Below are 25,803 nucleotides of genomic sequence, written 5' to 3'. Positions count from 1 at the left end.
CAAACCATCTGTCAAAAACATTACATTTTCAAGAAGTGCGTGATGAATTGAAAGTTTAAAATTTGTAAAGTTTGTAAACATTTCAATTTAAATTAAATAATGATCTGTTACTGATGATACATGGGGCAACTTAAATCTAAATCTAAAATATCCAAATGGAAATTTGGGTAATACTTGGGTAACAATTCTCACTATTAATTAGTTGCTTATTAGCATACCTATTATTAACATATTAGCTGTTTATTAGTGCTTATAAATTACATATTCTGCATGACCATATTATAAATCCCTAAATATCTAAACTTAAGAACTACTTTACTAACTATTAATAAGCAGCAAATTATAAGTTTATTAAGACAAAATTTGTAAATAGTTTGTTAATAGCGATAATTGGATCTTAAAATAAAGTGTGACCAAATTGTTACCCATTCTCAATGGGAAAGTGCCCAAGCAACATTGCTCAAAAAAGTTGCCCCGTGTTATCATCAGTCTTAGATAATGTGTAATAAGCATATTAGTAAACATTAACAAGCATATTCTTATATTTCTAGCTATGGTAATATATATTAACTAATGATCTGTGCAGCATTATTTAATGTTTGTTAATGATTTATTAATAAAAGTTATTATAAAGTGTTACCTTATCAAATTTTGTCTGTGTGTCCTTTTACAATTGTAGTAATCAGAAGAGAAGCTCCTCACCCAAGGTAGATTTCAGCTCAAGTTATGGAAATAAGGAATTACATAAACCTACAGGAGTTCCCAGGATCCCTCGTGCCAACCCTGAAGATAACTGGAAATCTAACAGTCTGGAGATGACCGATAGTAGGAGCAATCAGGCACTGGTAACAAAAGATCGCCCAGAAAGCAAAGCGGTAAGACTCTTACAATGCAACTAACTGGGCTTATTACAGGCCACATTAATTTTACCAATGACCATGGTCAAGCGTATCCTATAAAAGAGTTTATAACAGTTTGATTCAAGTGAAACATTTATTATTCATTATATATAATAATGTATTATTATTTTATTCTATAATAATTATACAGTAATTCATTGTATAATTAATAAACCATCTGTAAGTATTTGAAAACATTATTTGTGTTTTGTAGCGCTACAGTGATTATGAGGACTTGAGTCATAAGGGTCAAGCATACTCTGGGCACAGTGGGAGAGGGGTGGAAAATGGTGGTGTACACAACCCATACTTTCGACAAGATGGCAACAGAATTCACAGATATTAACATCACTTATCCAGGATAATTGGATGCAGTTGATTTTACTTCATGTACATAATAATCATATATAATCGTGTACATAATCAGTGTAACTATGACATTTTATGTATAATGTCATAAATATGGCAATGGATGTATTTTATTACTAATGATTTTTTAAAACAATAAAAGCAGTATATATATATATATATTTTTTTTTTATTTTTTTTATTATTTTTTTTTTTGTATTCAAATAATCAAAAAGGTATTTGATTTTTGTTTTGTCAAAGGTATTTGTAACTTCTTTTCCCAACCAATGTCTTTGTTTTATGACATATAAATAAAACAAATTAAGATATTTTTATCAACCTTTGCTCTCATTTTTACAAAGCACGTTAATATGTACCTTTATGAAAAAAGTACCAAAAAAAAAAGAAAATAAGTAAGAAAGAAAGAAAGAAAGAAAGAAAGAAAGAAAGAAAAAAAGAAAGAATTATTAAAAGCATAATCAACTTTTGCAGTATACAGATAAAGACAAGAACGGAATTGTTTTGTTTTTAGGACAACTTTAATGAAAGGTTTTGATCCCCTTCAAATGTTGACTAGTCTATACCCATTTATTTATTTATTTGTTTATTTATTTATTGCCATTTAATTCTGAAATACATTTAATTAATGTAAGACCCATATGCACTGCATTATACTGCAATTTAAGTTAATGATAAACTCATATTTCTATAATGCTTGTTAAGGATCTACTTTAATGCATATCTAACATTTCTAAAACAGTTACAGCTGAACTTGCTTTGCATACCAGTATTTCAGACGAGAATGTAGTTGTTAAAAAATCAAATCTGTGGTTTATTTATAAAAACAGCACCTACTTAAAAAGGTGCTTCGCTGATTTCGGCGATGTGAGCTCCAGGCAATCACCGGGCGCTCAGTGCTCATGTATTCTGCCGAGAAAAGCCTTACCTCGGCTAGTCCTTCTATTACTTGCCACTGGCTCTGATGTCTTTGTATTGGTAAAATATGAGATATAATTTGTTTGGGGTAGATCTAACAGGTAACCTTTGGTCTCATGAATCTATTATTTGCTCCAGGCCATATCATGGAATGCATGGAATGTTTGGATGAACACAGTTATGTTCATAACTTTGTATATATAAATATATACATTTATATATATTTATATATAGTTATAACTTTATTCAAATGAAAATGAAAAGAGGTAATGCTGTTTGATATAATATTTTATTTCATTGTAATGTATGTACATTCCCTGAACTACATTTCTGCGACTATTAATATGTTTAAATGAAAAGAAGAGGCAGTGGTGTTTTTAAATACAAGAACTCCCGTGCATTACTGTAAATTTTGTTCATTGTATTGCGAGTCTGTCAGCTGTCATACCAAAATGAAGTATTGACATTTTGAAGCTTTTAAAAGTACATCGACAACATAGAGTATAGTGCTATCGTCTTCTAGCAAATCTCACTAATGAGGCTGGATAATGCTGCATGACTTTTGCGCCAATTTGATTAGCACTTAAATAGGTTTAAATTCCATTCACCTTAGGTTTTTATGATCCCTAAGAGATAGTAGCAATAACAACTGAGCTCCCACGTTTGTTTGCATCTGTCATGTGGCTCTGATGTTTGCTGTGATATGAATGTCTTTACTTGATATAAAGTTTTTTTTTTTTTTTTTTGTTTTTTTTTTTTAAATACTGTTCCCATTTTACTGACACCTTAATTCTGTCAGTTAAAATTTTTTTAGCTATTTTATTATCTGAAGCTTGAATTGATTGTTTACATTTAAAGGGGTCATCGGATGCAAAGTTTTTTTTTTTTTGGGGGGGGATTTTTGCCTTTATTGTATAGGACAGATCAGATATGACAGGAAGCAAAGTGGGAGAGAGAGGGGGGGCAGAATTGGGAAAGGTCCTTGAGTCGGTATTTGAACACGGGACGCCTGTAGTGCAAAGGCGCAAAGTTCACTTTTACATGTTGTCTGAACATTAATGTGTGTTGGCAGTGTATGTACACATCTACTCTATAATGATAAAAATCCATGCAGTGGTTTTTAATTAATCTGTAAAAATAATATCCCCTTTTTCAAAGTGAGCCATTCTCAGATGCCTGTCAGAGTGGCATCACACCGACAGAGGCCACTCCCACGATAGTTGATTGACATGAGCGTCTTACCTCAGACCCACCCTAAATCAGCTGTAACAGTCCGACCTCCATTGTTTCAATGCCGGAGCAGGGATGTAAGTTAGACAAGAATATCTCCGATTGAGCGATTGAGGTGTTGTGTTGCTGGATGTAATAATGAACATAGTGGTCGTCATTTACTCCCGACATCTGAGCCACTGAAGATGCAGTGGATTACATTTGTTTGTGAAGGGAATGCGCCTCCTGATCTACATAAATGCGTCTATGTTCGCGCAAATCATTGGTGATCCAGCTTCACCTACAGCAGAAGTGAGTATAAGGGTTTTTTTTATGAATCTCTGCAATCACCTTTCCTACTAACATGCTAATTGGCAAGTTTCGCGGCTAAACATGCTAAATGCAGCTAAAGTAAACAGGGTCGTTTGGCAGCTTTCCTTGCTTTGGTCACACAAACCATGTTGTGGGATGCAGTTTCACTAAATCTCCTAAAGATCATTGGTTGTAAATCACAATTCTAGATTGGATGACGTTTTTAGAAAATACACTCCACAAAATCTAATAACAACGCAAATTAGTTTGTCTTCACTGAACCTTAAAGTTTAGACTTTAAAAATGTATGCTTGTAACGTATTGGCATACAAGTGCTATTTTTAGATGAATCTTCTATTAACTAGATAACACGTATTGCCCAGTCCCACAGAAGAGGTTTTTAAATAAACAGGCAACCACAGCGACCCTGTTCACAATAGGCATATTTTCAGTGTTTTGAAAGTGCTTTGCTTTGTTTTGCCCCAGTTTCAGTTCATGTTTCCATATTTGGTCATGTTCCTTTTCTTGTTAAGTTGATTAACTATCCCATGTATTTTAGTTCCTGTCTTTTTCCTTTGTTCCTCGTCCGGTCTTCCATGCTACTAGTTGCTTGCGTTTGCTTGAAAAGTTTCCTATGTTGTATTTCTTCTGCATTCGTTTGTTAAAGACTTTTTGAAGTTATTCAAGTCTTCTGCAAAGACAATAAGTGACACATACAATGTGATCAGTAACATAGGAAATTATAGGGTTAGGTCTTACCTAATGTAGAACCATTTATTATGAGTTTTTTTCATCCAGGGGTTGTTGTTAGACAGTTTAAACACCTTAACGGATGTTTAAACTTTATGAAACTCTAATGTGTTATATTCTAACAATAAAATTTATAAAATCATTTTATATTAATTGTTAATTTCATCAAACATGAAGTATGGTGAGAACTTTGTCATCAATTGTTTTTTTTTTTTTGTTTTTTTGCTTTCAGATGATGTTCATCTTGAATCCCACCAACTTCCTTAGAAATTCTGGAAGTTCAGCATTTTTGGTACATTGTTACAACACCTGCTAAATTAATGCAACTATGAACAATGCAGCGTAGAGGATACCTTTCTTTTTTTATTTTCTATTAGGCCATTTGTGGGTGGTACGGTGAACACAAACTCATTTTTATCCACAGCTTCTGACAAAGGTCAAAACTGATCTGGAAAAAAACATTGTAAATACTCATCATAACTCAAACCACAATGCAATTTGCTCTTACCTACAATAAATAATATCTAAGATCTAAACTCTTTGCCTTGGTCCTTCAAAAGCATTTTAGGTGCACCAAATTTGTAGAAAAAAAATCTAAAATGCTTTCAAAGGATAGGCCTTTGTCCATTTGGTGAAATAATCCATCATCACACAAATATACCGACAGTGTTGGGGAGTAACTAATTACATGTAATGGAATTACGTAATTTAATTACAAAATAAATGCAACTGTAATTACAGTTACTGAGAAAAACATTGTAATTAAATTACAGTTACTTCTGAAAAAGTTAATGATTACAAAGGGGGTTACATCCAAATTTCTTTTCACACACACACACTTTTCAAAAACTGCATTGACTGAAAGACCCAGAAGACCCACTCAGCAGCCTGCAAAGCTGACGCCACCCCAGCCAAAGCCCCAACCTAAACCAGAGCCTGGGCTGCAGCTGCACCCCCGGATAAATACCTAAATGGTATGCTTTACCGAAGCACCAAGATCCCCGCCCCAGAGTAACACTGGACCCTGAGCCTCAGAAGCCATCCTGATCTGCATGCAGAAAGGAAGAGGAGATGTCAAAAATCAAGTGAGGAATATTGGTGCAGATGTGTAATTACACAATTTAATTCTCAGTACATTGCCTGCTTTCCCCATTAGCCTATCCAATATTTCTTGCAACTGCTTGTGAACTAGAATATCATGTTATCTCAAATACATGATATTTTCCCACTCTTGCACAGAGAGTTTATCTGAGCCATTACCAAATATTGGTGGCTCTTTTACATCTGATTGCATCACTAGTTTGACATTAGTGTTATCTCAGTTTGCTGTTCAAAATTACTACAATATTTACTCCTGTCAGATCGTAGCTGAGCAGTATGATGAGTAAACTCAAATCTGGATTTTGGTCAACTGGACTTGCCATGGACTTGCCAAAAATATTTTGTGGGTATGTTTGGCAAGTCTCTGGCATCCTAGGTTCAGAAGTGATTCTAAAAAGACCCCTTCCCCTACCAAATTGGTCAAACATCTCATTGTCAATCATAAAGTAAAGCTACAAACACCCTCTGCCATTTTTCTGAATTGAATCAGTCAATTAATTTCAACTTTAAAACAATAAACAATAAACAAACAGAAACATTGTTATGAGCAACAAATTAAATGGTTAAGAGTCTGAATTCAAATTGATGCTGCGTTTCTCAGGAAAAAAAACAGCCACTGCAGCCTCCCACGGTGAACGAACAGGCGTCAATCTTCTGATGGATTCTTAAAAGGTCATGGCACCATTGTAACAGTCCCACGTCATAGGATGTTGACTCTGCGTTGTATATGAGGAACAAATGGACACAGAAACTTCAATGGCTGATCACGGATGACTCTCTTATTTCCCTTGGCTGGACAAACAAAGAATTGATATTAATAAACATGCATTTTCTGGTCTTTGTTAGATAACTTCATATTCTTTAGCTGTGAGACATCCTCATCTCAGCTTATCTTATGCTGCATTCACGCTGAGTCATAATTACTGTAATTCCAAGATGACAACACGTGACATTTTACTCATAGCTTCCCATGTTCTTGGACTTAGAGGTAGCACCAAAGTGAACCTAGCGGTGGTCACGTGGTACAGCTGTCACTGGTCAAAGTCGTAACTCTCAGAACATTTAGAGTTTACAAGTTGTAATTCTGAGTTCAGGAGCACGTGAGGGCATTTTTTTTAATAGTTTTGCCATAGACACACATAATTTAGCTCAAGCAGAATGTCACGTGTTCTCATCTCGGAATTACGACGTGGCATGAACGCAGCTTTAGCGTGAACTGAGAGAGAGGAGACCACATCCAAAGTTAAGTGTGTCTTTTTAAGCGTGACATTTGATAGAATCCATGATGCATGAACAAGATGTCCAGGACCTCCGGCAAAAAAACAGGCCCACAACTTTAAAGATCCAGCAGTATATTTAACCATGGACTGGTACTTTTATCCCTATTTACAGTTGCACCAAACCCATGTGGTGGTTTTGTTGCCAAAAAGGTTTTTTTTTTTTTGTTTGTTTGTTTGTTTTTTATGTTTCATCTGACCATAGAAGCCACTCTCATTTGAGAGGTCCAGTCTTGTCTGATAACTGAATATGCTAGAGTTTGTTTTTGGATGAGCTACAAGGATTTTTATTAAAACCCTCCTAAACATGTGGTATCTTTTTATCTATCCACATAAGTTTAAACTTACAGGTGCATCTCAAAAAATTAGAATATCATGAAAACTTTTTGTTTGTTTATTTTAATTTTGATGATTAGAGCTTACAGCTCATGAAAGTGATGAAAAAGTCATGAAAATCCAGTATCTCAAAATATTAGAATATTTCCTAAGATCAAAAAAAAAAAAAAAAAAAAAATGGATTTGCAATACAGAAAAGTTGAAGTTCTTTAAACTATGTTCATTTATGCACTCAATACTTGGTCGGCAGCACATATTACAGCAAATTCCTAGCTCCTAGCACAAATTACACCATCAGTAAAATGTGACATGTAAGCGATCAGCCTGTGGCACTGCTGAGCCACTACTGAGCCTTCAGGTCGTCTGTATATTGTTGGATCGACTTCCATCTTTCTCTTAAAAAATAACCCTGCCTAAGTCACATTATAAATTAAACACAAACATCTAGAATAATTACATCTGGTATTTTAGCACAAAACTGTATTCATTTGAATACTTCTCTAGCATACAGTAACTTTACTGTTTAATCTTCAAAATAAATTTGAAAAGTGTTCGACTCCCAGCAGATGGCAGCAATGAATAACTTCAAATAGCCCTTTCTAACGTTATCACGGTCACCTCAAATTAAACTGAGAAACGTACATCTTTAAAGTGAATTTTACATCAAATGTCGCGATTTTAATAAGCCCAGTCATATACAAATATCGCTAAATAAGCCAATTTCATTAGCCAAATAACATAAATCCCCAAATACTACAGCTAGCATAAAAATATTTTTAAAACGTGTTATCATGTGACACGAAAAATGACAAAATATGTTACAAAGTCTTGGATCTCTGGAACTCTATTGTTATTACCCTGTTTTAAACTTTTAGACTAGCATTACGTTTGTTCACTAACTTTCACCTCATGTCTTTATCCCGGTTTTTCTCTTCTTCTTTTCTTTTTTTTTTCTTCCCTGAGCACCAGAGGGCTTCGGTCTTTTTGACATACTGATCATTTATTAGTGAAGTGTACATCTATCACAGCCTTAAAGGAGAACTCCACTTCCGGAACAACAATTCACAAACAATTTACTCACCGCCTTGTCATCCAAGATGTTCATGTCTTTCTGTCTTCAGTCATGAAGAAATTATGGTTCCCTTTCTGTCGTTCACTACGACGTGTGTCGTATGACGACATATGGGGGATCGTTCTTGGGAGCCCAATCACCTCTGAGAATATCAGAAAAGGCCAATGAAATGCGAGTGGAATTGGCGTGTGAAATTTGCAGATCACACTTCAGCTTTGTTCTTCGGAGCGAGTACACGCGTCTCAGCTGATGAGAAGCAATTCCATTCATCTCACTGGATTCTGCGGCACATACAGCTCTTTTCTCGGTGTGGAGTTAGACTCAGTCACTATGATAACATGCCTTTAATCAGACCGCACTCAGTCAATGCTGAATTGCTTGAGCTCCTTCAAGCACAAGACAGCGGTCCAACTGAAACTATTTTAGAGGCTTCTTTGGGCATTTTGCATCCGCAGTCGTAGTCATGCTGCTTAGACTACTTTACATGGAACCGCTTCAGCGATGGCTTCACGACCGAGTCCCAAGATGGGCATGGTGCCACGGCACACATCGAGTGGCTATCACTCCAACCTGTCGGCGTCTGTTCAGCCTTTGGTCGGACCTTGCGTTTCCACGGGCGGGAGTGCCCTTAGGACAAGTGTCCAGGCATTTTGTGGTTACAACAGATGCTTCCAAGACTGGCTGGGGTGCTGTGTGCAACGGGCATGCAGTCTCGGGTACCTGGAGGGGCCCCTGTCTGCAATGGCACATCAACTGCCTAGAGTTGCTATCTGTGCTCTTAGCCTTGAGGAGGCTTCGGCCATTGATTCAAGGTAAGCATGTGTTGGTCCGTACAGACAACACAGTGACTGTTGTGCACATCAACCGGCAAGGTGGTCTACGCTCCCGTCGCGTGTTGCAACTAGCCCGCCATCTCCTCTTCTGGAGTCTGCAGCATGTGAAATCGTTGCACGCCGTTCACATCCCGGCCACCTATATCGTGCAGCCAAAGCACTCTCACGACAGGTAACATTCCACGGAGAATGGAGACTCCATCCCATCCAACTGATATGGAACTGTTTCGGCGAGGCCCAGATCGATCTGTTTGCCTCCCACGAATTGACCCATTGCACACTGTGGTACTCTCTGACCGAGGCTCCTCTCGGCACAGATGCACTAGCGCAAATATGTGTTTCCCCCAGTGAGCCTCATTGCACAGTCCTCATGGTTGCCCCCATTGGCCTAACCAGACTTGGTTCACGGACCTCACGCTGCTAGCGTCAGCCCCTTCCTGGCGAATTCCCCTGAGCAAGGACCTTCTTTCTCAGGGGCAGGGCACAATTTGGCATCCGCACCCAGATCTCTGGAATCTCCACGTCTGGTCCCTGGACGGGACGAGGTGGAGTTCAGAGACCTATCACCAGCGGTGATCTCCTTCTACGAGACAGCTCTATGCTCTGAAGTGGCACGTGTTCACTAGGTGGTGCACCTCCCATGGTGAGGACCCACAGAGATGTGGCCTTGGGGCAGTGCTTTCCTTTTTACAGCAAGGCTTAGAAAAGCGTCTGTCTGCTTCCACGCTCAAAGATTACGTGGCTGCTGTTGCAGCGAACCACGACTTGGTGGATGGCAGGTCCCTGGGAAAGCACAACCTCATAATCAGGCTTCTAAGAGGCGCCCGCAGGATAAATCCTCCTAGACCGCGTCTCATACCCTCTTGGGACCTTTCTGTAGTCCTCTTGGTCCTACAGAGAGAACCGTTCGAGCCTTTACAATCAGTCAAGCTTGGAGCCCTCTCTATGAAGACGGCCCTCCAGATTGCGCTCACGTTTCTAAAGAGGGTAAGGGACCTACAAGCCCTCTCGGTCTGTAATGAGTGCCTAGAATTCGGGCCAGCCTACTCTCACATTGTCCTGAAACCCCAGCCTGCATATGTGCCCAAGGTTCCCACTACTCCTTTTAGGGACCAAGTGGTGAACTTGCAACCATTTGCCTTGAGCATTTACTTGGAACGGACACAGAGTTTCAGGCAATATGAACAGCTCTTTGTCTGCTTTGGAGGACGGTGAAAGGGGAAGGCTGTCTCCAAACAGAGAATGGCTCACTGGATTGTGGATGCCATTCTCAGGGCATGCCAGGCCCAGGATGTACCGTGTCCCTAAGCATTAAAGCTCATTCCACTTGTGGCATTGCTGCTACTTCAGCTCTAGCACATGGTGCATCACTAGCAGATATCTGTAGAGCTGCAGGCTGGGCTACACCCAACACTTTTGCAAGGTTATAACCTCCGCATGGAACCAGTTTCATCTCGAGTGTTCGGTGACGATAGGTAAAACCTCGATGAACTGGCTGGGCGTAGTGCTTGCACAGCGTCTGTCCCCTGACAAGGTGACAAAGTACACTTAACTGGTCTAGTTCAGTTCCCCGGGCTGGTGAACCCTAGGCCTCTTTTACCACAGTAGTTGAGTTGGCTGTTGCCCCGTATGTTGTGGATGCCCTGTCGGTCACCCCAGACGATGTGTCCCCACTGTCCAGTTCCCCTTCGGTGAACCCAGTGTCTTCCCCTCGACAGAACTGCTCTGTCATCGGTCTCTGTGGGATAGATAGTCTCCCCCCCTCCTGGAGCCCACCGCAGAGATCTCCCTAGGTGTATTTCCACACGTTACCTCCCTTCATGCGGGGTGTGGTTCCATAGCATCCCTCTTCCTGTGAGGAGGAGTATGCATTCCAATGTAACATCAACCAGGTGTATAGCGACTGCTATTCTGAGATATGCCTTTAAGAATCAGAAGAGGCCACAGCCGCAGTGACCTCTCACTAGGTGGGTAGTGCTCCTTCTGAGAAGTTGGAGACCTGAGGTAATTTACCCTGGGCATTGGAAGGTTATGAGTTAGCATTGCTGCTCTGGTAGTTGACACGCTCAAGCTTGTCCCCACGAGCTACGTTGCCTCGTACCACGGTACAGTGGTTGTGGCGTTTAGTATAGGGACCCACATATGTCATCATACGACACACGTCGTAGTGAACAACAGAAAGGGAACGTCTCGGTTACATATGGTAACCCTCGTTCCCTGATGGAGGGAACAAAGACGTTTGTCCCTTTGGCCACAACACTGTACTGATTGCGGATGTGCCGAGATGCTACCAAGGCTCCTCAGAACAATGCTGAAGTGTGATCTGCCCCAGCCCTAAATACCCATATGAGTGGGCGTGCAAATTTCACACACATTTCATTGGCCTTTTCTGATATTCTCAGAGGTGACTGGGCTCCCAAGAACGATCCATATGTCGTCATATGTTGTCGTATCATACGCCACACGTCTCCATTTCCCTCCATCAAGAATGAGGGTTACTATACGTAACCGAGACGTTTTTGAGGAAAGCATTTCAGGATTTTTTGTCCATATAGTGGACTTCATTGGTGCCCCGATTTTGAACTTCCAAAATGTAGTTTAAATGCAGCTTTAAAGGGCTCTAAACAATCCCAACCAAAGAAGAAGGTTCTTATCTAGCGAAACGATCAATAAAAATTTGTATACTTTTTAAGCACAAAAGCTTGTGTAGCACAGGCTCTGGGATGCGCGTTCACAACGCTACGTACTATTGAATCACGTCTAAAGATCATGCGGAACGTAAGCTGAACAAACAGAAAGGTACAAAGATGTCAGGTGATTCTGAAGTAGTAGGAGAAAATAATATAGATTTTTTTGCCATACTCTACCTTTTTGAGCCAGAGTACACAGACGATGAACTTTATGATGACGTTATTCATAGTAGTGATGGGAAGTTCGGATCATTTTACCGACTCAGACCTTTGAGTCTCGTTCAGCAAAATTAGCAACATTTTTTGCACTGAGCAACAGTCTAGTTCATTTTCTCCTTAGCCAGGTAAGATGCTTCTGACATTGTTTCTGTTTCAGAAGTGGCTTGGTAGACCTTTTCCTTAAGACGTCTGAGCGTGGTGACTCTTGATGCGCTAACTCCGGCTTCATTCCACTCCTTGTGAAGTTCTCTCAAGTGTTTGAATCAGCTTTGCTTGACATTTTTCTCAAGCTTGCGGTCATCCCTGTTGCTTGTGCACCTTTTCCTACCCAATTTCTTTTTCCAGTCAACTTTGGATTTAATATGCTTTGATGCAGCACTCTGTAAACAGCCACCCCATTCAATAATGACCTTTTGTGACTTATCCTCTTTGTGGAGGGTGTCAATGATTGTGTTCTGGACCATTGCATGTCAGCAGCCCATTATTGTGGTTTCAAAGAACAAGAGATACTCGGAATTTATACTGTAGGGATGGTCATTGAATGAAACTCAAGTGTAAATATTCTAACATTTTGAGATACTGGATTTTTGACTTTCATGAGCTGTAAGCTCTAATAATCAAAATTAAAACAAACAAACAAAAAAATTAGAAATGTTTTACTTTACATGTAATAAATCTAGAATATATGAAAGTTTCAGTTTTTTTAAATAAGCTGGTTCAAACTTTCAGGCAAGGCTATACTATGTAGTATAGACAAATTACACTAAATTACACTTACCAAAATGACTTTCTTTCTTTCTTTCTTTCTTTCTTTCTTTCTTTCTTTCTTTATTTATTTCCTTCTTATTTATTTATTTTAGTTGTTGTGTGAAAGTACTTTTTTTACATACTTCATTTATCTGCCAATCACCACACTCCGTTGGCTTTCTGGTTTCTACAGGAGCTGTAAAATCATACCAATAAAGAGCACATAAAAGGCTGGTCCTCCTGTTAAACAAAAATCACATTGAAGGTTTTTGCTGATGCTGACAAGTTTAACTGGGAAAAAGTTAATATTAGATTAAAGTCAGGGTCATAAAGGGCTGCGCTTTTGTCTCCTACGTCCAGTTACTGCTTATTTTAAGAGAGAAGCTCATCAAAAACACTTTTGGTCTGGAGACAAACTCACCATGGATGGATACTGAGACAGTTATGGAACTAGAAGAGTAGATCTTTCCCATTCTATGGCCTGCTGTTTTAAACTTTGCAAACGTTTTGACCAAATAAAGCAATAATGGACAGATTAGGTCTTTATGTTTTAACGATGTTATTTTTAATCCATGGACCCTGTATCGTGCAAGGTATGTTTTAATATAATATTCAAATCAAATATTTAGATATATGCATTCTTATTGTAAGATTTTGCAGTATAGTATTTGTACTTAAAAAATTTGATTGTATTTAAATGCTTTTGTTTTTTTTTTTTTTGTTTTGTTTTTTTTTGTAAAGTATGAAATCTCTTATTTAATTGATTTGGTTTTTGATGATTATTAAACAAACAATACACTCTCAGAAATAAAGGTAGCTCTGCAACAGCTTTTATACCTTTTTTCTGAGAGTTTATGAAGTAGAAGTATGTTACAATACTACATATTTTTGCAAAACTGAAAAATATATATATTAGGAAAACTACTTTTCAAACCAAAAGTGGCTAACTACATTTAAGTTACTCAACAGAACAAAGCAAAAATACATATAATATACATCCATAACTAAACAAAATACAAATAAAATAAAAAAGGTACGTTTACACTAAATACAACAAAACACACTAATCTATGTACACATCTAGCCATAACCTATTCACTAAAATCAGCCATACTTTTCACCACTACAAATGAGACACAGTTTAGGTAAGTGTGTTTATTTCAATTATATTAAATACAGCTATATAGCATTTTGACATGCTACACTGCTTATTGTAGGATGAAGTAGCTTGTTATGGATAAGCTACAATATTGCAGACTACTGAAAAATCTGCTTTAGTTTGTTACTCCACAAAAGTGAGTTTAATATTGCAAAGTTTATGAGCTATCACATGAGGTAGAGTTCAGATATTCTACACAGTAGCTCCTAAACCCATAAACAGTTACTCATTGATGAGCTTTTTCTTTCAAAACTGAGATTTTTTCCCTAAATTATCTAATAAACCTCCTTTATTACCTAATAAATTACCTAAAAGGTCTTCAGAGTCATTAAGATTTACTTCTACATCAACCTTCAGGTTTCTGCCTGAAATTTTTCTAGACTGAACAAACCTTTGTTAATTTCTAACAAAAAAGATTCCTCTGTTAACTGAGCAGTGATACTTACTTCTCAAACCACCAACAACACATTCTTTTGACAATATGCACACATGACATATCTGTCACATTTTTAATTGCAGCATGTGTTATTAGTGTAAGGGATGTTTTGTCAAATTAATTTACCTGAGGTTGGTCAGACAAAACCCATAATTCTCTGAGCAGGTCAGTGCACCAGTGGTCAGTTCCAGTGTACTAATGGTCAATGCATAAATCAAGACTGGAGGTGTGATGGAACAAAGGACTGCACAGATGACTCTGATGAGCAGAACTGTCGTAAGTATCTTTAGATGGACAATGGCTTTTTGGATTGACCCTTAACAAGGGTCATACATTTTTCATTCTTTGTATTGTATTTTCAGCATTACCCACCTGTAGCTCTCAGCAGTTTAAGTGCTTGACAGGAGGGGAGTGTATTGCTTTAGCATTTGTATGTGATGGAGAACCAGACTGCACCGATGGCTCTGATGAGCAAAGAGCCTGTGGTAATGATTATGTGCATTAAATGACAGAAAGAATATAGTAATTAGTAAACAGTATTATCAGAGGTGGTCTATGACCCTATTGTTTGTTTTCTAAGGTGGGCAGACATGTAGCCCAGACCAGTTCACCTGTCAAGAAGGGCAGTGCATTCCGAAACAATACAGATGTGACCATGTACCAGACTGTGTGGATAACTCTGATGAGAACAGCTGCAGTAAGAATGTCTCTTTTTTCCATACAGTGAAAAGAACTGTGGCATTTATCATTCTTTAGTAACAATACAGGCTCCTATCTAACAGTATATAGTAACTGAAAAAAAAGTCTGAAATCAATAAAATTCGAAAGTTTAATTAAATTATTTGTCAATAATATTTTAATTATATTTAATTATTTATTTATTTTATTTCATTTTATATATAATTCATTACAGTCCTACTATTATAACCTTAACTGAATAAAAATGGAAATACTCATTACTGTTTCATAACAAAACATGCATGTTTATTTTACCAACTCTGTCAGCGAAACAATAAGACACTGAAAATATGGAATGGCAATATGGAATATAGAATGACCGAAATATGGTGGCAGTACAACAATGAAGAGAAATGTACAGTTTATTGTTCCTCAGTACAGGTTACTATTGGTCAATATATAGTAATAAAAAACAATCTGTCAGACATTCAGAAACTTCTAAATATCATTTGAAAAAATAATTCCACTATTTGTTATTATTTGTTAGAATATAACAGTTATAACACATCTAACATATATTATTTATAGTTAATTATATTTTTTGAAGCAGAATTTAAAAAATTCAAAACCTAAAATTCATTGCAAACAGGCCTGTAATGACTGTCACAAAGGTCTTCAGCAATGTTATCTTTGTGAGACAAAAAAGCATATGACTGTTTCTAATTGTCCAATACACATAAAAATCTCAAGATAAATCAGTTACCATAATGACAGAGGAACTTGTCAGATTTTGTCATCATCATCAGGTTTTGAAATTCCAATAAAACGCATCAAATTACTTCTTGTTGAATCCAGATTACCCAACCTGCACGGAGAAGACATGTGCTAATGGTGCTTGCTACAACAACACTCAGCACTGTGATGGGACGCTAGATTGTCGAGATGGAACAGATGAATTCAACTGCAGTAAGTGAAAGTGTAGTGATCAATCAGATGCCAGTAAAACATGTTTGAGGAATGTTCAACATTTGACCATGTACATCATGGTCATTTCCTTTCATATTCTTTATAATTTCATCCCTCAAACAGCAAGGCATTGTCAGCCACATCAGTTTGAATGTGCCAGTGGATACTGTATCCCGATGTTCTTTGTCTGTGATCACTTTGATGACTGTGGAGACGACAGTGATGAGCAAAACTGTGGTGGGTTCCACAATATATCTCATCTCACCTGTTCTATCAAAGCTGCATGGGTTACAAAAGATAATCTATCAGGAAGTAAATGTGGGTGTTCAAAATATACATTAGGTCACTGATAAAAGTACTAAAAGTACCTTTTCTTTTAGTATGTGCGAATACCAAGATTTCTGGACATGGTAGTACCATAAGTAAATACCATAATCCATAGCTTACTTATAGTTGTTTCTGCCATATGCACTGCAATTTTGTCTTTTTCCAGAGTATCGGACCTGTAGTGGGTCAGAGTTCACCTGCGGTAATGGACGCTGTATGCCTCAGTATTGGGTGTGTGATGGCATCAATGACTGTGGGGACTTTAGTGACGAGAATGGATGTGGTGAGACACCTCCTCTCTCCTACTGATATTGCGAAAAGATTAAATCATATAAGATTTAATAGAACATATGGTAAATTAGGTAAACCTTAATGCTCATACTTTCAGACCCCAGTGTCCGAGACTGTTACCCTGGAGAATGGCCCTGTCCAGGCTCTTCAATGTGTGTTCCCATAAACAAAGTGTGTGATGAACACCCTGATTGCCCTGGTGGAACAGACGAGACCAATAGTACAGCACATATGACCTGCGGTAAATTAAATTAAATGTTAACAATTTTATATTTTTTTTTTTAGCTGACCTCAGCATGTTACTCACAGTACTTATACATTTTAATATAATCATGTGATGTCAATCAAATTAACATCAACAAATTAGCATTAGCAAGTTCGGCCAAAGTATTTACTAGATGCCATTACAACTATAATAAACTATGCCTGATATGCATAACCTCAACAATACTCTCAGTATTACAGGACAATTTAAAGTAGTATATTTTATGTATTTATGTGTTAAACCTCAGTCACGTGTCTCGGTGAAAGTCACATTTTTAGTATAATAGATGATGACTAGATGGTCTTTGATGTGACTGTCTTATCACATTATACATGTGACAGACATGCTGTGATCACTCAAGTGTCCAAGAAACTTACGATAAGTACCTCTAAAAACTGCTTTTCTTGTAGGTTTGCAACAGTGTTCTGCTCTTAGCTGTGAGTACCGCTGTCATCCCAGCCCACAGGGTGGAGCCTGCTACTGCCCCGATGGCTTCACTGTAGCCAATGACAGTCGCACTTGTGTGGGTAAGTGCAACGAGACGAGATCCCTTAATTAGCTATTTGATTACAGAGCAGATTTCTATCTGCTGATTATCTATATGGATAATATCAAATATAGCTAGAACAAATAATCACTGTGAGTTTGTTAGGTCCTTAAGTTCAAGGTCATGTATTTTGTAATTTATAATGTTTTCTGAGGTACATTTATAGTCTTATAATCAAAAACAATTTGTAGGTTTTGTTCATTAAAAATGGTCTTGTCTCTATGAGAACTCAATGTTAACGGCCACTGCTCTTCCAAAAACTTTTACTGCAATTTTACTTACAGTCACCAAGATGGACTAATTGTTAAAAGTGTTTTTATAGAGTTACATTGAGAACTACTTCCACTGTATCAAAGGTTGCCACATTGCAGCAGTGTTGTCATGTCTACTGTCTAGCAAACAATGCAATGGTCTCCTTAATGCAATGCGATTTCTGCAATCTCACAAATATTTTCATCATAACTACAGTAACAGTGAAAACAGTAAGAGACTCGATGAACAGTGTAAACTGTATCATTGATTCTAACGGGAATATGGAGAAAATGCATAAAGCAGTCACTGATAGACTTGTGCTAATCTTGTACTGATTATAAAGAGACTGAGCTTTGAATTGCTTTCTTTATATAAAATAATAACAATATAGATAACACCCCAATGGTCTTTCTATACCTAACAGCAGAATCATGTGATTAATGAACAAATCGTGATGTCACGATTCTCCTGATTTTAAATCATTAGGCATGGCAAGGGGACACAGCTTCTCGTTTCCTCTTGGGGAACCATGCTTACATGGGTAACTTCAAACGTTCCCCTTCAAGGGAACTTAATGCTGTGTCCCCCTAGCGGACACTTTGGGGAACAATATCCAATCACACCATGCTGAGGCACATGCCTGTCCACCTGGTGAGAGAGCACCAAGGAGGTGACAGGCATACACCAAACCTTTCCTCATAAAGGGGTCAAGCCACTGACACCTCAGGCCACTCACATAACTTGGTAGAATGAGGGAGCCTGATACTAGAGAACACCTTAACCAATCTAAGAACACAACCATCCTCAGATAACTATGCTATGTGAGCAATAGTAGCCAGAATACATAAGACCACGGAGAGACTGAAGGCCTAGAGGAACTCTCAAGATTGCTACCAACAATCCCAGGTAGGACACAGCTATCTGCAGATAGCTGCTCCCAAGGGTGTTTGAAAAAGGGACCTTCCTAAAGAGCTGCCCAGACAAAGGGGATGGCTATTTACTCAAAACCCTGCAGGGGAGACAGCAATGTCTAGGTAAGGGCTCAAGGAGATCACTACTTAAAAACCCTTGGAAGGGGAGCATTCACTGAGCTAGCATGGCTATCCTTAGATATCCTTAGGAAAGGGCAAGTTAACACACAGCTAGCCTCAGATAAGTGAGCCCGTCCTGCCATAACAATGGCTGAAATATACCACCCTTAAATGGCTATACTAAGGAGGTCCCCAATCAGTGTCAGTCCCACAGTAGTTTAGCGAGTCACTAAAATATTGACCAGAGGCCCACAAAAGGACGATCCAGATCATAGTAATGATTCGCTAAGGAGCGAATAAACTCAAACAGGGGAGACAGTGCAGTCTAGGCAAGGGCTCAAGGAGACCACTACTTAAAGACCCCACAAGGGGGAGCAGTCTTTGAGCTGGAACACAGCTATCCTCAAACAGTAGATTCCAAACAAAGATTCAGCGCTTATCTGAAAGAGCTTGTGTCGAAGAGGAACCCAACCCAATCATAGACACCAGGTTAGAACATAGCTGCCCTCAGACTGCTATATTCCAAACCAAAGCAAGCCTAAGCTGGAGCATCATCATCTGCAGATGGCTATACTCTAAGCAGAGACTGTTCACTTATCACCCGGCTAAACAAAGGAAGGAACATTTGCACGTAACCACTCTAGATTACTGAAACACCCTGGGAGAGAAAGCTTGTACTGTCTCTCCACAGAGCATACAGTATATCCATGCCCAGCAAGGCTCTCCACATACAATAACATGCATATTAGAGAGGCACGGCTGAGCTGAATATAGCTCTTCCCGAGATCTTGCATGCCCTGAGCTAAAAATGACTGGCTCACTATTCATTGTTATAGCAACACAAGCAATATCGGCGGCATCAGGCATGTGGTCGCCGACACAAAGACACAAAGCTTGAAATGTGCCCTCAAGTGTTAGAATCCCAACATGATGGCACATACTCCTTAAAGCGCTGCTCAACTCACCAGGATGATGTTTCACACACTGAACAGGCAAACGGCTCCGAAGACAACAAAAGTTGGTGACATATTTTAGGGCTGTGTATTGCCAAGAGTCTGGCGATACGATACATATCATGATACAGGGGTGCCAATACGATATGTTGCGATACACTGCTATACTGTAAACAAGGCGATATATTGAGATATTTGTTACTTTAACCCTCTACGGTACGCAATATGATATCAATGAGGAAAAAAGTATTTGTGATGTTTTTCCTGCTTAAAATTGGACACTTTAACAATATCAATAAACGTTTTTTTTTTAAGTTTGTTGCCTCAAGGCAACATTGTACCACAGTGGAAAAAATTAAACATTTGATATTTTCATGCAGAAAAAATTAATCAATTTATTTAAAACACCAGTTTCTTTAATCAAACATTTGAACAAATAGATTTATCACATTTTTGATGTTTTATTGATGAAACCTGCACCTTCCTCTGGACAAAATATGGAGTCATGTGACATGTACACATGTCCTGAAAGAGGAAGCAAAATAGACCCCTATGAGTCATGTGACCAATTTTTTGCAATTTCATTTGTTAGTATTTGACTTCTTCTTTACTAAGATAGCATTGATTCATTAAATGAGTGGCTCATTTTATTTAAAAAAACAAAAATAGGCTGTGTTGCCTGGAGGCAACACGGTACCGTAGAGGGTTAAGAATAGGATATACTTTAAGGAAAACTGTAATTAAGAACACACCACCATATGCAAAACTTAGCAAAAAGTTAAGTTCAAAAAGTTCAAAAGATCAGTCTCTGTAATATTCTTATTGAATTATTTTTTGTGCAGTACGAGTAAAGGGGGGAAATAAAATGCCTGCAGGATTCTTTAGTTATTAAATGTATAAAATGTAACTGAGCCGTTCTCAGATGCCTGTCGGTGTGGCATCACACCAACAGAGGCCGCTCCCACGATAGTTGATTGACATGAGCTCTTACCTTAGACCAGGTATCACAGTCCAGTAACTTTCCTTGTTTTGATGCCAGAGCAGGGATGTAAGTTAGACAAGAATATCTCTGATTGAGCGATTGAGGTGTTGTGTTGCTGGATGTAATAATGAACATAGTGGTCGTCATTTACTCCCGACATCTGAGCCGCTGAAGATGCAGTAGATTACATTTGTTTGTGAATGGAATGCACCTCCCGATCTACATATATCCGTCTATGTTCACGCAAATCATTCATGATCCAGCTTCACTTACAGCAGAAGTGTGTATAAGTGTTTTTTTATGAATCTTTGCGATCGCCTTTCCTTATAATGTGGTAGTTAGGAAGTTTAGTGGCTAAACGTGGCTAAACGCGGCTAAATGCAGCTAAATGCGGCTAAAGTAAACAAGATCGTCTTTCCACAGAGAGAAGAGAGGGGCAGGGTGAGTAGAGCTCATTTGCATTTAAAGGAACAACCCCTTAGAATGAGATGATTTTTGCAGAGCTGATTTTGGCAAGGTAAAAAGAGTGTTGTTTTACAAAACCATTGAGAATTTTTAATCAAAGTATATTAGAGACTTTTCATTAAGACCCTAAAGAATCATATCAACTTGTGGAAAATGGGCATCCGATGACCCCTTTAGAGTTTCAGTTTGTATTTATGTTCCGCTTAAACGCACAAAACGCCCCACCACGAGAGAATGCGGCGAAAGCAAGAGAAAGCTACCACACCACCCGCCTCGAATACCTTTTCACATGGGACACGGCAAGCAGCGGATCCGCCGTGCGGCCGCCACCCCTCCACACAGCAGAAGCACCCCGTGGCCTGTGCAGCCGAGGCGGACGTTACCACAAAAGCCAAAATGACACCACGCTTCAACTTTGTACACCAAGGCGGGAGCAGGAACTATTCTTTCATCCTCCATTACTAGCAGTGAACTATATTAACAATAACATTAGTGGCGTGCCTTTATGCTAATATTTCCTGTTATTGTTTTAGTTCAGAGATAAGAAGACTGCCATCTAGCGGTCGGGATATAAAGTCAAAACGAACCATCTGCCATAAATCTTGTATGATTTTTTAAAAAATATCAATATTACGTTTTTGAGAATCGATACAGTATTGCCAAATAAAATATTGCGATATTCAAGTGTATGAATATTTTCTTACACCCCTAACGTATTTAGCAGGTGCACTTTTATACTTTTGGGTACCTACCTATGGTGTCACGGGCCACGTGGACCCATAGGATTGGAGTTGTTTTACACAGACTTCAGGTACCGGTCACCGTTCCCCAAAGTGTCCGCTAGAGTGATGTAGCATTAGTTCCCTTGAAGGGGAACCTTTTAACCATTTAACTACTGTCCTCCCATAAATTTTGCATCTGAGGGAATGTGGGAACCATCTGCAAATGCATATGGAGCAAGGTTAGCTGCAAAAATGACTGTCGACGTCTTTTCATTGCTCATTTTTCACTTTGTGTCTATAGCATATCCTGACAGTAGTTTTTAACAGTTGTTTGTAAATTTGTAGTTGTTAGTAAATCTGGCCCTTCGTTTTGAAAAAGTAATAAAGTACTACACCTTCAAATGCAGTACACATAAAATTATTTTTTTTAAATTATTTTAAGTTTTCATTTCAATTAGGTATACAGCACTGACTTTGATTTGCTGTATAAATACTAAAATGTTTATCATATTTTGAGATAGAATTGAATACAGACATTTAATGAGAGAGTTTTTTTTACTTTTAGTTTTTTTTTTTTTTTTTTTTTTTTTTTTGGTGTAGTATCAAGACATTTGCATGAGTGCTTTTTTAGTAGATCAGGACAACTGAAATGAGTTGTGTCATTGACCCATGTATGTGATTTATCCTCAGACTATAATGACTGTAAAATCTGGGGTATCTGTGATCATTTCTGTGAGGATCGACCAGGCACACATCATTGCAGCTGTGCTGATGGATACTTCCTGGAGCAGGGTCATGTCTGCAAGGCCAATGTTTCAGGCGAGTGGAAACTAGAACTGAAAATTCTTGAATGTGCTAAATGTGTATAAAGAGTGGTATTTGTCCTTATGAATTTAATTTTAATCTATTTTAGTCCCTCAAAATGTTCAAGGTGTTAGTACAGGATTACAGCAGCCCTTCCCAAAGTATTATAAATCGCATTAAAATCATCAGTTAACCATCATCTGCCTACACTGAAGGCACTACTGGGAACAATTTAGTACAGAGCGAGAGAGAGAGAGAGTAAACAAAAGTCCAATTTATTATAATGATATTTTGCTTTACAAAATGCACAATTATGTTGCCATACAGATGGCCCAGATGGCTTCAGCAGATGAGAACCACTATAGTACTATAATGCAGATAAAAATATAATTGTTTTTGTTGTGCCCATCGTTTTAGCTGTTATTATATATAGTACATAGATAGTACATTGTAATGTCCCTTGGCCCTTACAGAGGGTTTGCCACAGCTGATCTTCACAGATGGCCGTGATATCAAGATGGCAGATATACATGGGCGGTTTGTCAGGCTTCTGGTCCAATCAGATGGTAGAGGTTACGCTGTGGGGGTCGGTTACAACTGGCACACTCAAAGGATCTTTTGGACAGACACCAATTCTCAGAAGGTGTTTAATATATATACATATATATATATATATATATATATATATATATATATAATATATATACATATATAATTTATTATTATTATTATTATTATTATGTTTTTTTTTCCTAACATATATATATATATATATATATATATGTGTGTGTGTGTGTGTGTGTGTGTGTGTGTGTTTATTTATGTGTTTTTTTAGGTTTACTCTATAAAGTTTGATGGTAGTGATAAGATGGAGGTGCTATCTGAAGCAGTGCACAATGCCCAGAATCTGGCTGTGGACTGGATCAACTTTAAGTTGTACTTTGTCGAGGAATACGTAGAGAGAATTGAAGCATGTGACTATGATGGGGAAACCGTGTCACGCTGGTCGCAGAAAACTTGGTGACTCCTCATGGGCTTGCTCTGGACCCAATACAGTGTGTTTGTGGATGTGATTCATTGTTTTTTAAAGGAATATTGAACTCATCTACTTGTGGTCTGATTGCTTTAACCTACCTCCTACAGATACATGTTCTTCACAGACTCTGGCTATAACACAGATGACGTTAAACTGGAGCGTGCATTTATGGATGGCAGTAACCGATTTGAGCTGGTTAAGACCAGACTGGGTTCTCCTACTGGAATCACCTTGGATTTGGTCACCAAGAGGGTTTACTGGGCAGATAGCCATTTTAACCTGGTTGAGACTGTTACATATAGTGGCTTGGACAGGTATTGTAAACCGCAAATTGCTATTTGAAACCTTTCTGGAACATGCAAGTCAGTGGTTCTCAACCAGGGGCCTGGAGCCCACTAGGAGGCCTATAAATTGTTTGGTGAAACATTTAGGAAATTTTCATACATTCACATTTAGGATCATTATGTACATATGTTTATATATGAGACCCCAGGTTTCCCTTTGTGCAGAGCATAGATAAATGAGACTTTTAAAGTGATATTTCTAGGCCTGTAAAAGGCCTAGTAAAATTATCATGTAAAAAAATCATGTAAAATTATTTAATGCAATGAAGATTTGATGTAATGAAATCTTATAACTCCATGGATATTTTTATATTACATTTTATATAGCATTTTTCTTGTTAAGCTGTAATATATTTTATCATGTAGAAAAAAATAAAAATCCTTGAAAAATTAATATCCAGTAAATCACGAAAAACTGGAGCCTTCAAATAATGATATGCACAGTGGGGGGCCTTGATGTCAAAAAGGTTGAGAATCGCTCATATCGTTTTTATTATTTTTATTATTATTATTTTATTATTATTTTTTTTAATTTAAGAAAACTGAATGCTAAATTTATGTTTATATTTGTGTTATCAAATGTGTCACTAGGAAAACAGTGTTGAATGGAGGTCATCAGGTCCCTCATCCATTCGGGATTTCGGTATTCGAGAACCATGCCTTTTTCACAGACTGGGTCAAGATGGGTGTAATTCGGACCAACCGCTTCAATGGCAGTGACCCAACTTTTCTGTACCGCTCTACTAACAGACCTGGACAAATTGTGGTTTCCCATCCAGCTCTTCAGCCCTTTGGTAAGATAAAGTGTATTGTTGATAATACAAAATACTGAATAAGGCCAGCACTTTGCAACATTGATTACGCATAATTATTGGCCTTTTTCTAACTACAGTGAAAAACCCATGTGGCAGACACAATGGTGGGTGTCAGCAAATCTGCCTTCTGAGTCACCGTACTGACAACGACGGGCTGGGTTACCGCTGCAAGTGTCGCCTAGGATACGACCTCCAGGATGATCGCCACACTTGCTTTAGTGAGTGAGACAGCCTGCCTGCCAAATTATGAACCACACTTTTGTTGAATTAGATGGTCATACATATGGAATACTGGGATTGGAGAGTGTATTTTACCATTTAAAAAGTTTTACAGGCTTGATTTTTAGTTTCAGCAGTACCAGATCCTCTGAAACAAACATGTATTTCTCTTTCAGAGATTAGAGATTATTTACTGGTGGCTAGTGCAAAATCAGTCAGGGGGATTCCTCTTAACGTTTCGTCCCAGGAGGATGTCACCCTGCCGCTTGCTGGCATGGCCCAGTCCTTCTCTGGTTCTGGAGTTGAGTATGATGGGTCAGTAGAGACTGTGTTCTACAATGACCGAATGCGACAACTCATTTACAAATCACCCATCAATGGCACCAGTAAGTGTAAAACAGAGTGCTGTTTCTTTTCTTTGAAAAAAAAAAAACGAATTTCATAATTTAATATTAATTACTTTTTATATGCATTAAAAAAAAAATAATAATAATAATATATATATATAATTTTCAGTTACAAATATTTATAAAATACATTTTAAAAATTCATATTTTCTATCGTTTTCATTAACATTTTAATAAAACAAAATGTATTTTGTAGTATTACACATGTCCATAGTTGTCACATAACAACCCGGGGCATTCCACTCCACATACTTGTGCTTACCACAGTTTGGAGAACACTGGTTTAGTTCTGTTCTGTGTTAGGTCTGTGTAACACAAATTAGTTTCACTCAGCACTTTTCAGTGTAAGAGGAGTAGAGATTTTTTTTGTTGGTT

General features: G+C 38.1%; 1 protein-coding gene across 1 annotated transcript in view; it reads left to right on the top strand.

Annotated features, from left to right (window-relative positions):
* Positions 1–13,084: 13,084 nt before the first annotated feature.
* The window catches only part of lrp2b (low density lipoprotein receptor-related protein 2b), a 48,646-nt gene continuing 35,927 nt past the window's right edge, over positions 13,085–25,803 (top strand). Inside the window, 17 exon segments of the mRNA XM_051124393.1 lie at positions 13,085–13,322; positions 14,490–14,600; positions 14,687–14,809; positions 14,905–15,021; positions 15,858–15,968; positions 16,092–16,205; positions 16,462–16,578; positions 16,684–16,827; positions 17,262–17,378; positions 22,494–22,622; positions 23,081–23,250; positions 23,443–23,593; positions 23,596–23,662; positions 23,751–23,957; positions 24,579–24,781; positions 24,880–25,020; positions 25,198–25,407. Of these exon segments, the coding sequence (XP_050980350.1) occupies positions 13,256–13,322; positions 14,490–14,600; positions 14,687–14,809; positions 14,905–15,021; positions 15,858–15,968; positions 16,092–16,205; positions 16,462–16,578; positions 16,684–16,827; positions 17,262–17,378; positions 22,494–22,622; positions 23,081–23,250; positions 23,443–23,593; positions 23,596–23,662; positions 23,751–23,957; positions 24,579–24,781; positions 24,880–25,020; positions 25,198–25,407 (2,299 nt within the window). The 5' untranslated portion in view covers positions 13,085–13,255.

The sequence above is a fragment of the Labeo rohita genome, chromosome 12 (assembly GCF_022985175.1).
Source record: "Labeo rohita strain BAU-BD-2019 chromosome 12, IGBB_LRoh.1.0, whole genome shotgun sequence".
Classification (NCBI taxonomy): domain Eukaryota; kingdom Metazoa; phylum Chordata; class Actinopteri; order Cypriniformes; family Cyprinidae; genus Labeo; species Labeo rohita.
The sequence above is the reverse complement of the archived record's forward strand: the minus strand, read 5'-3'. Positions and strand labels throughout refer to the sequence as shown.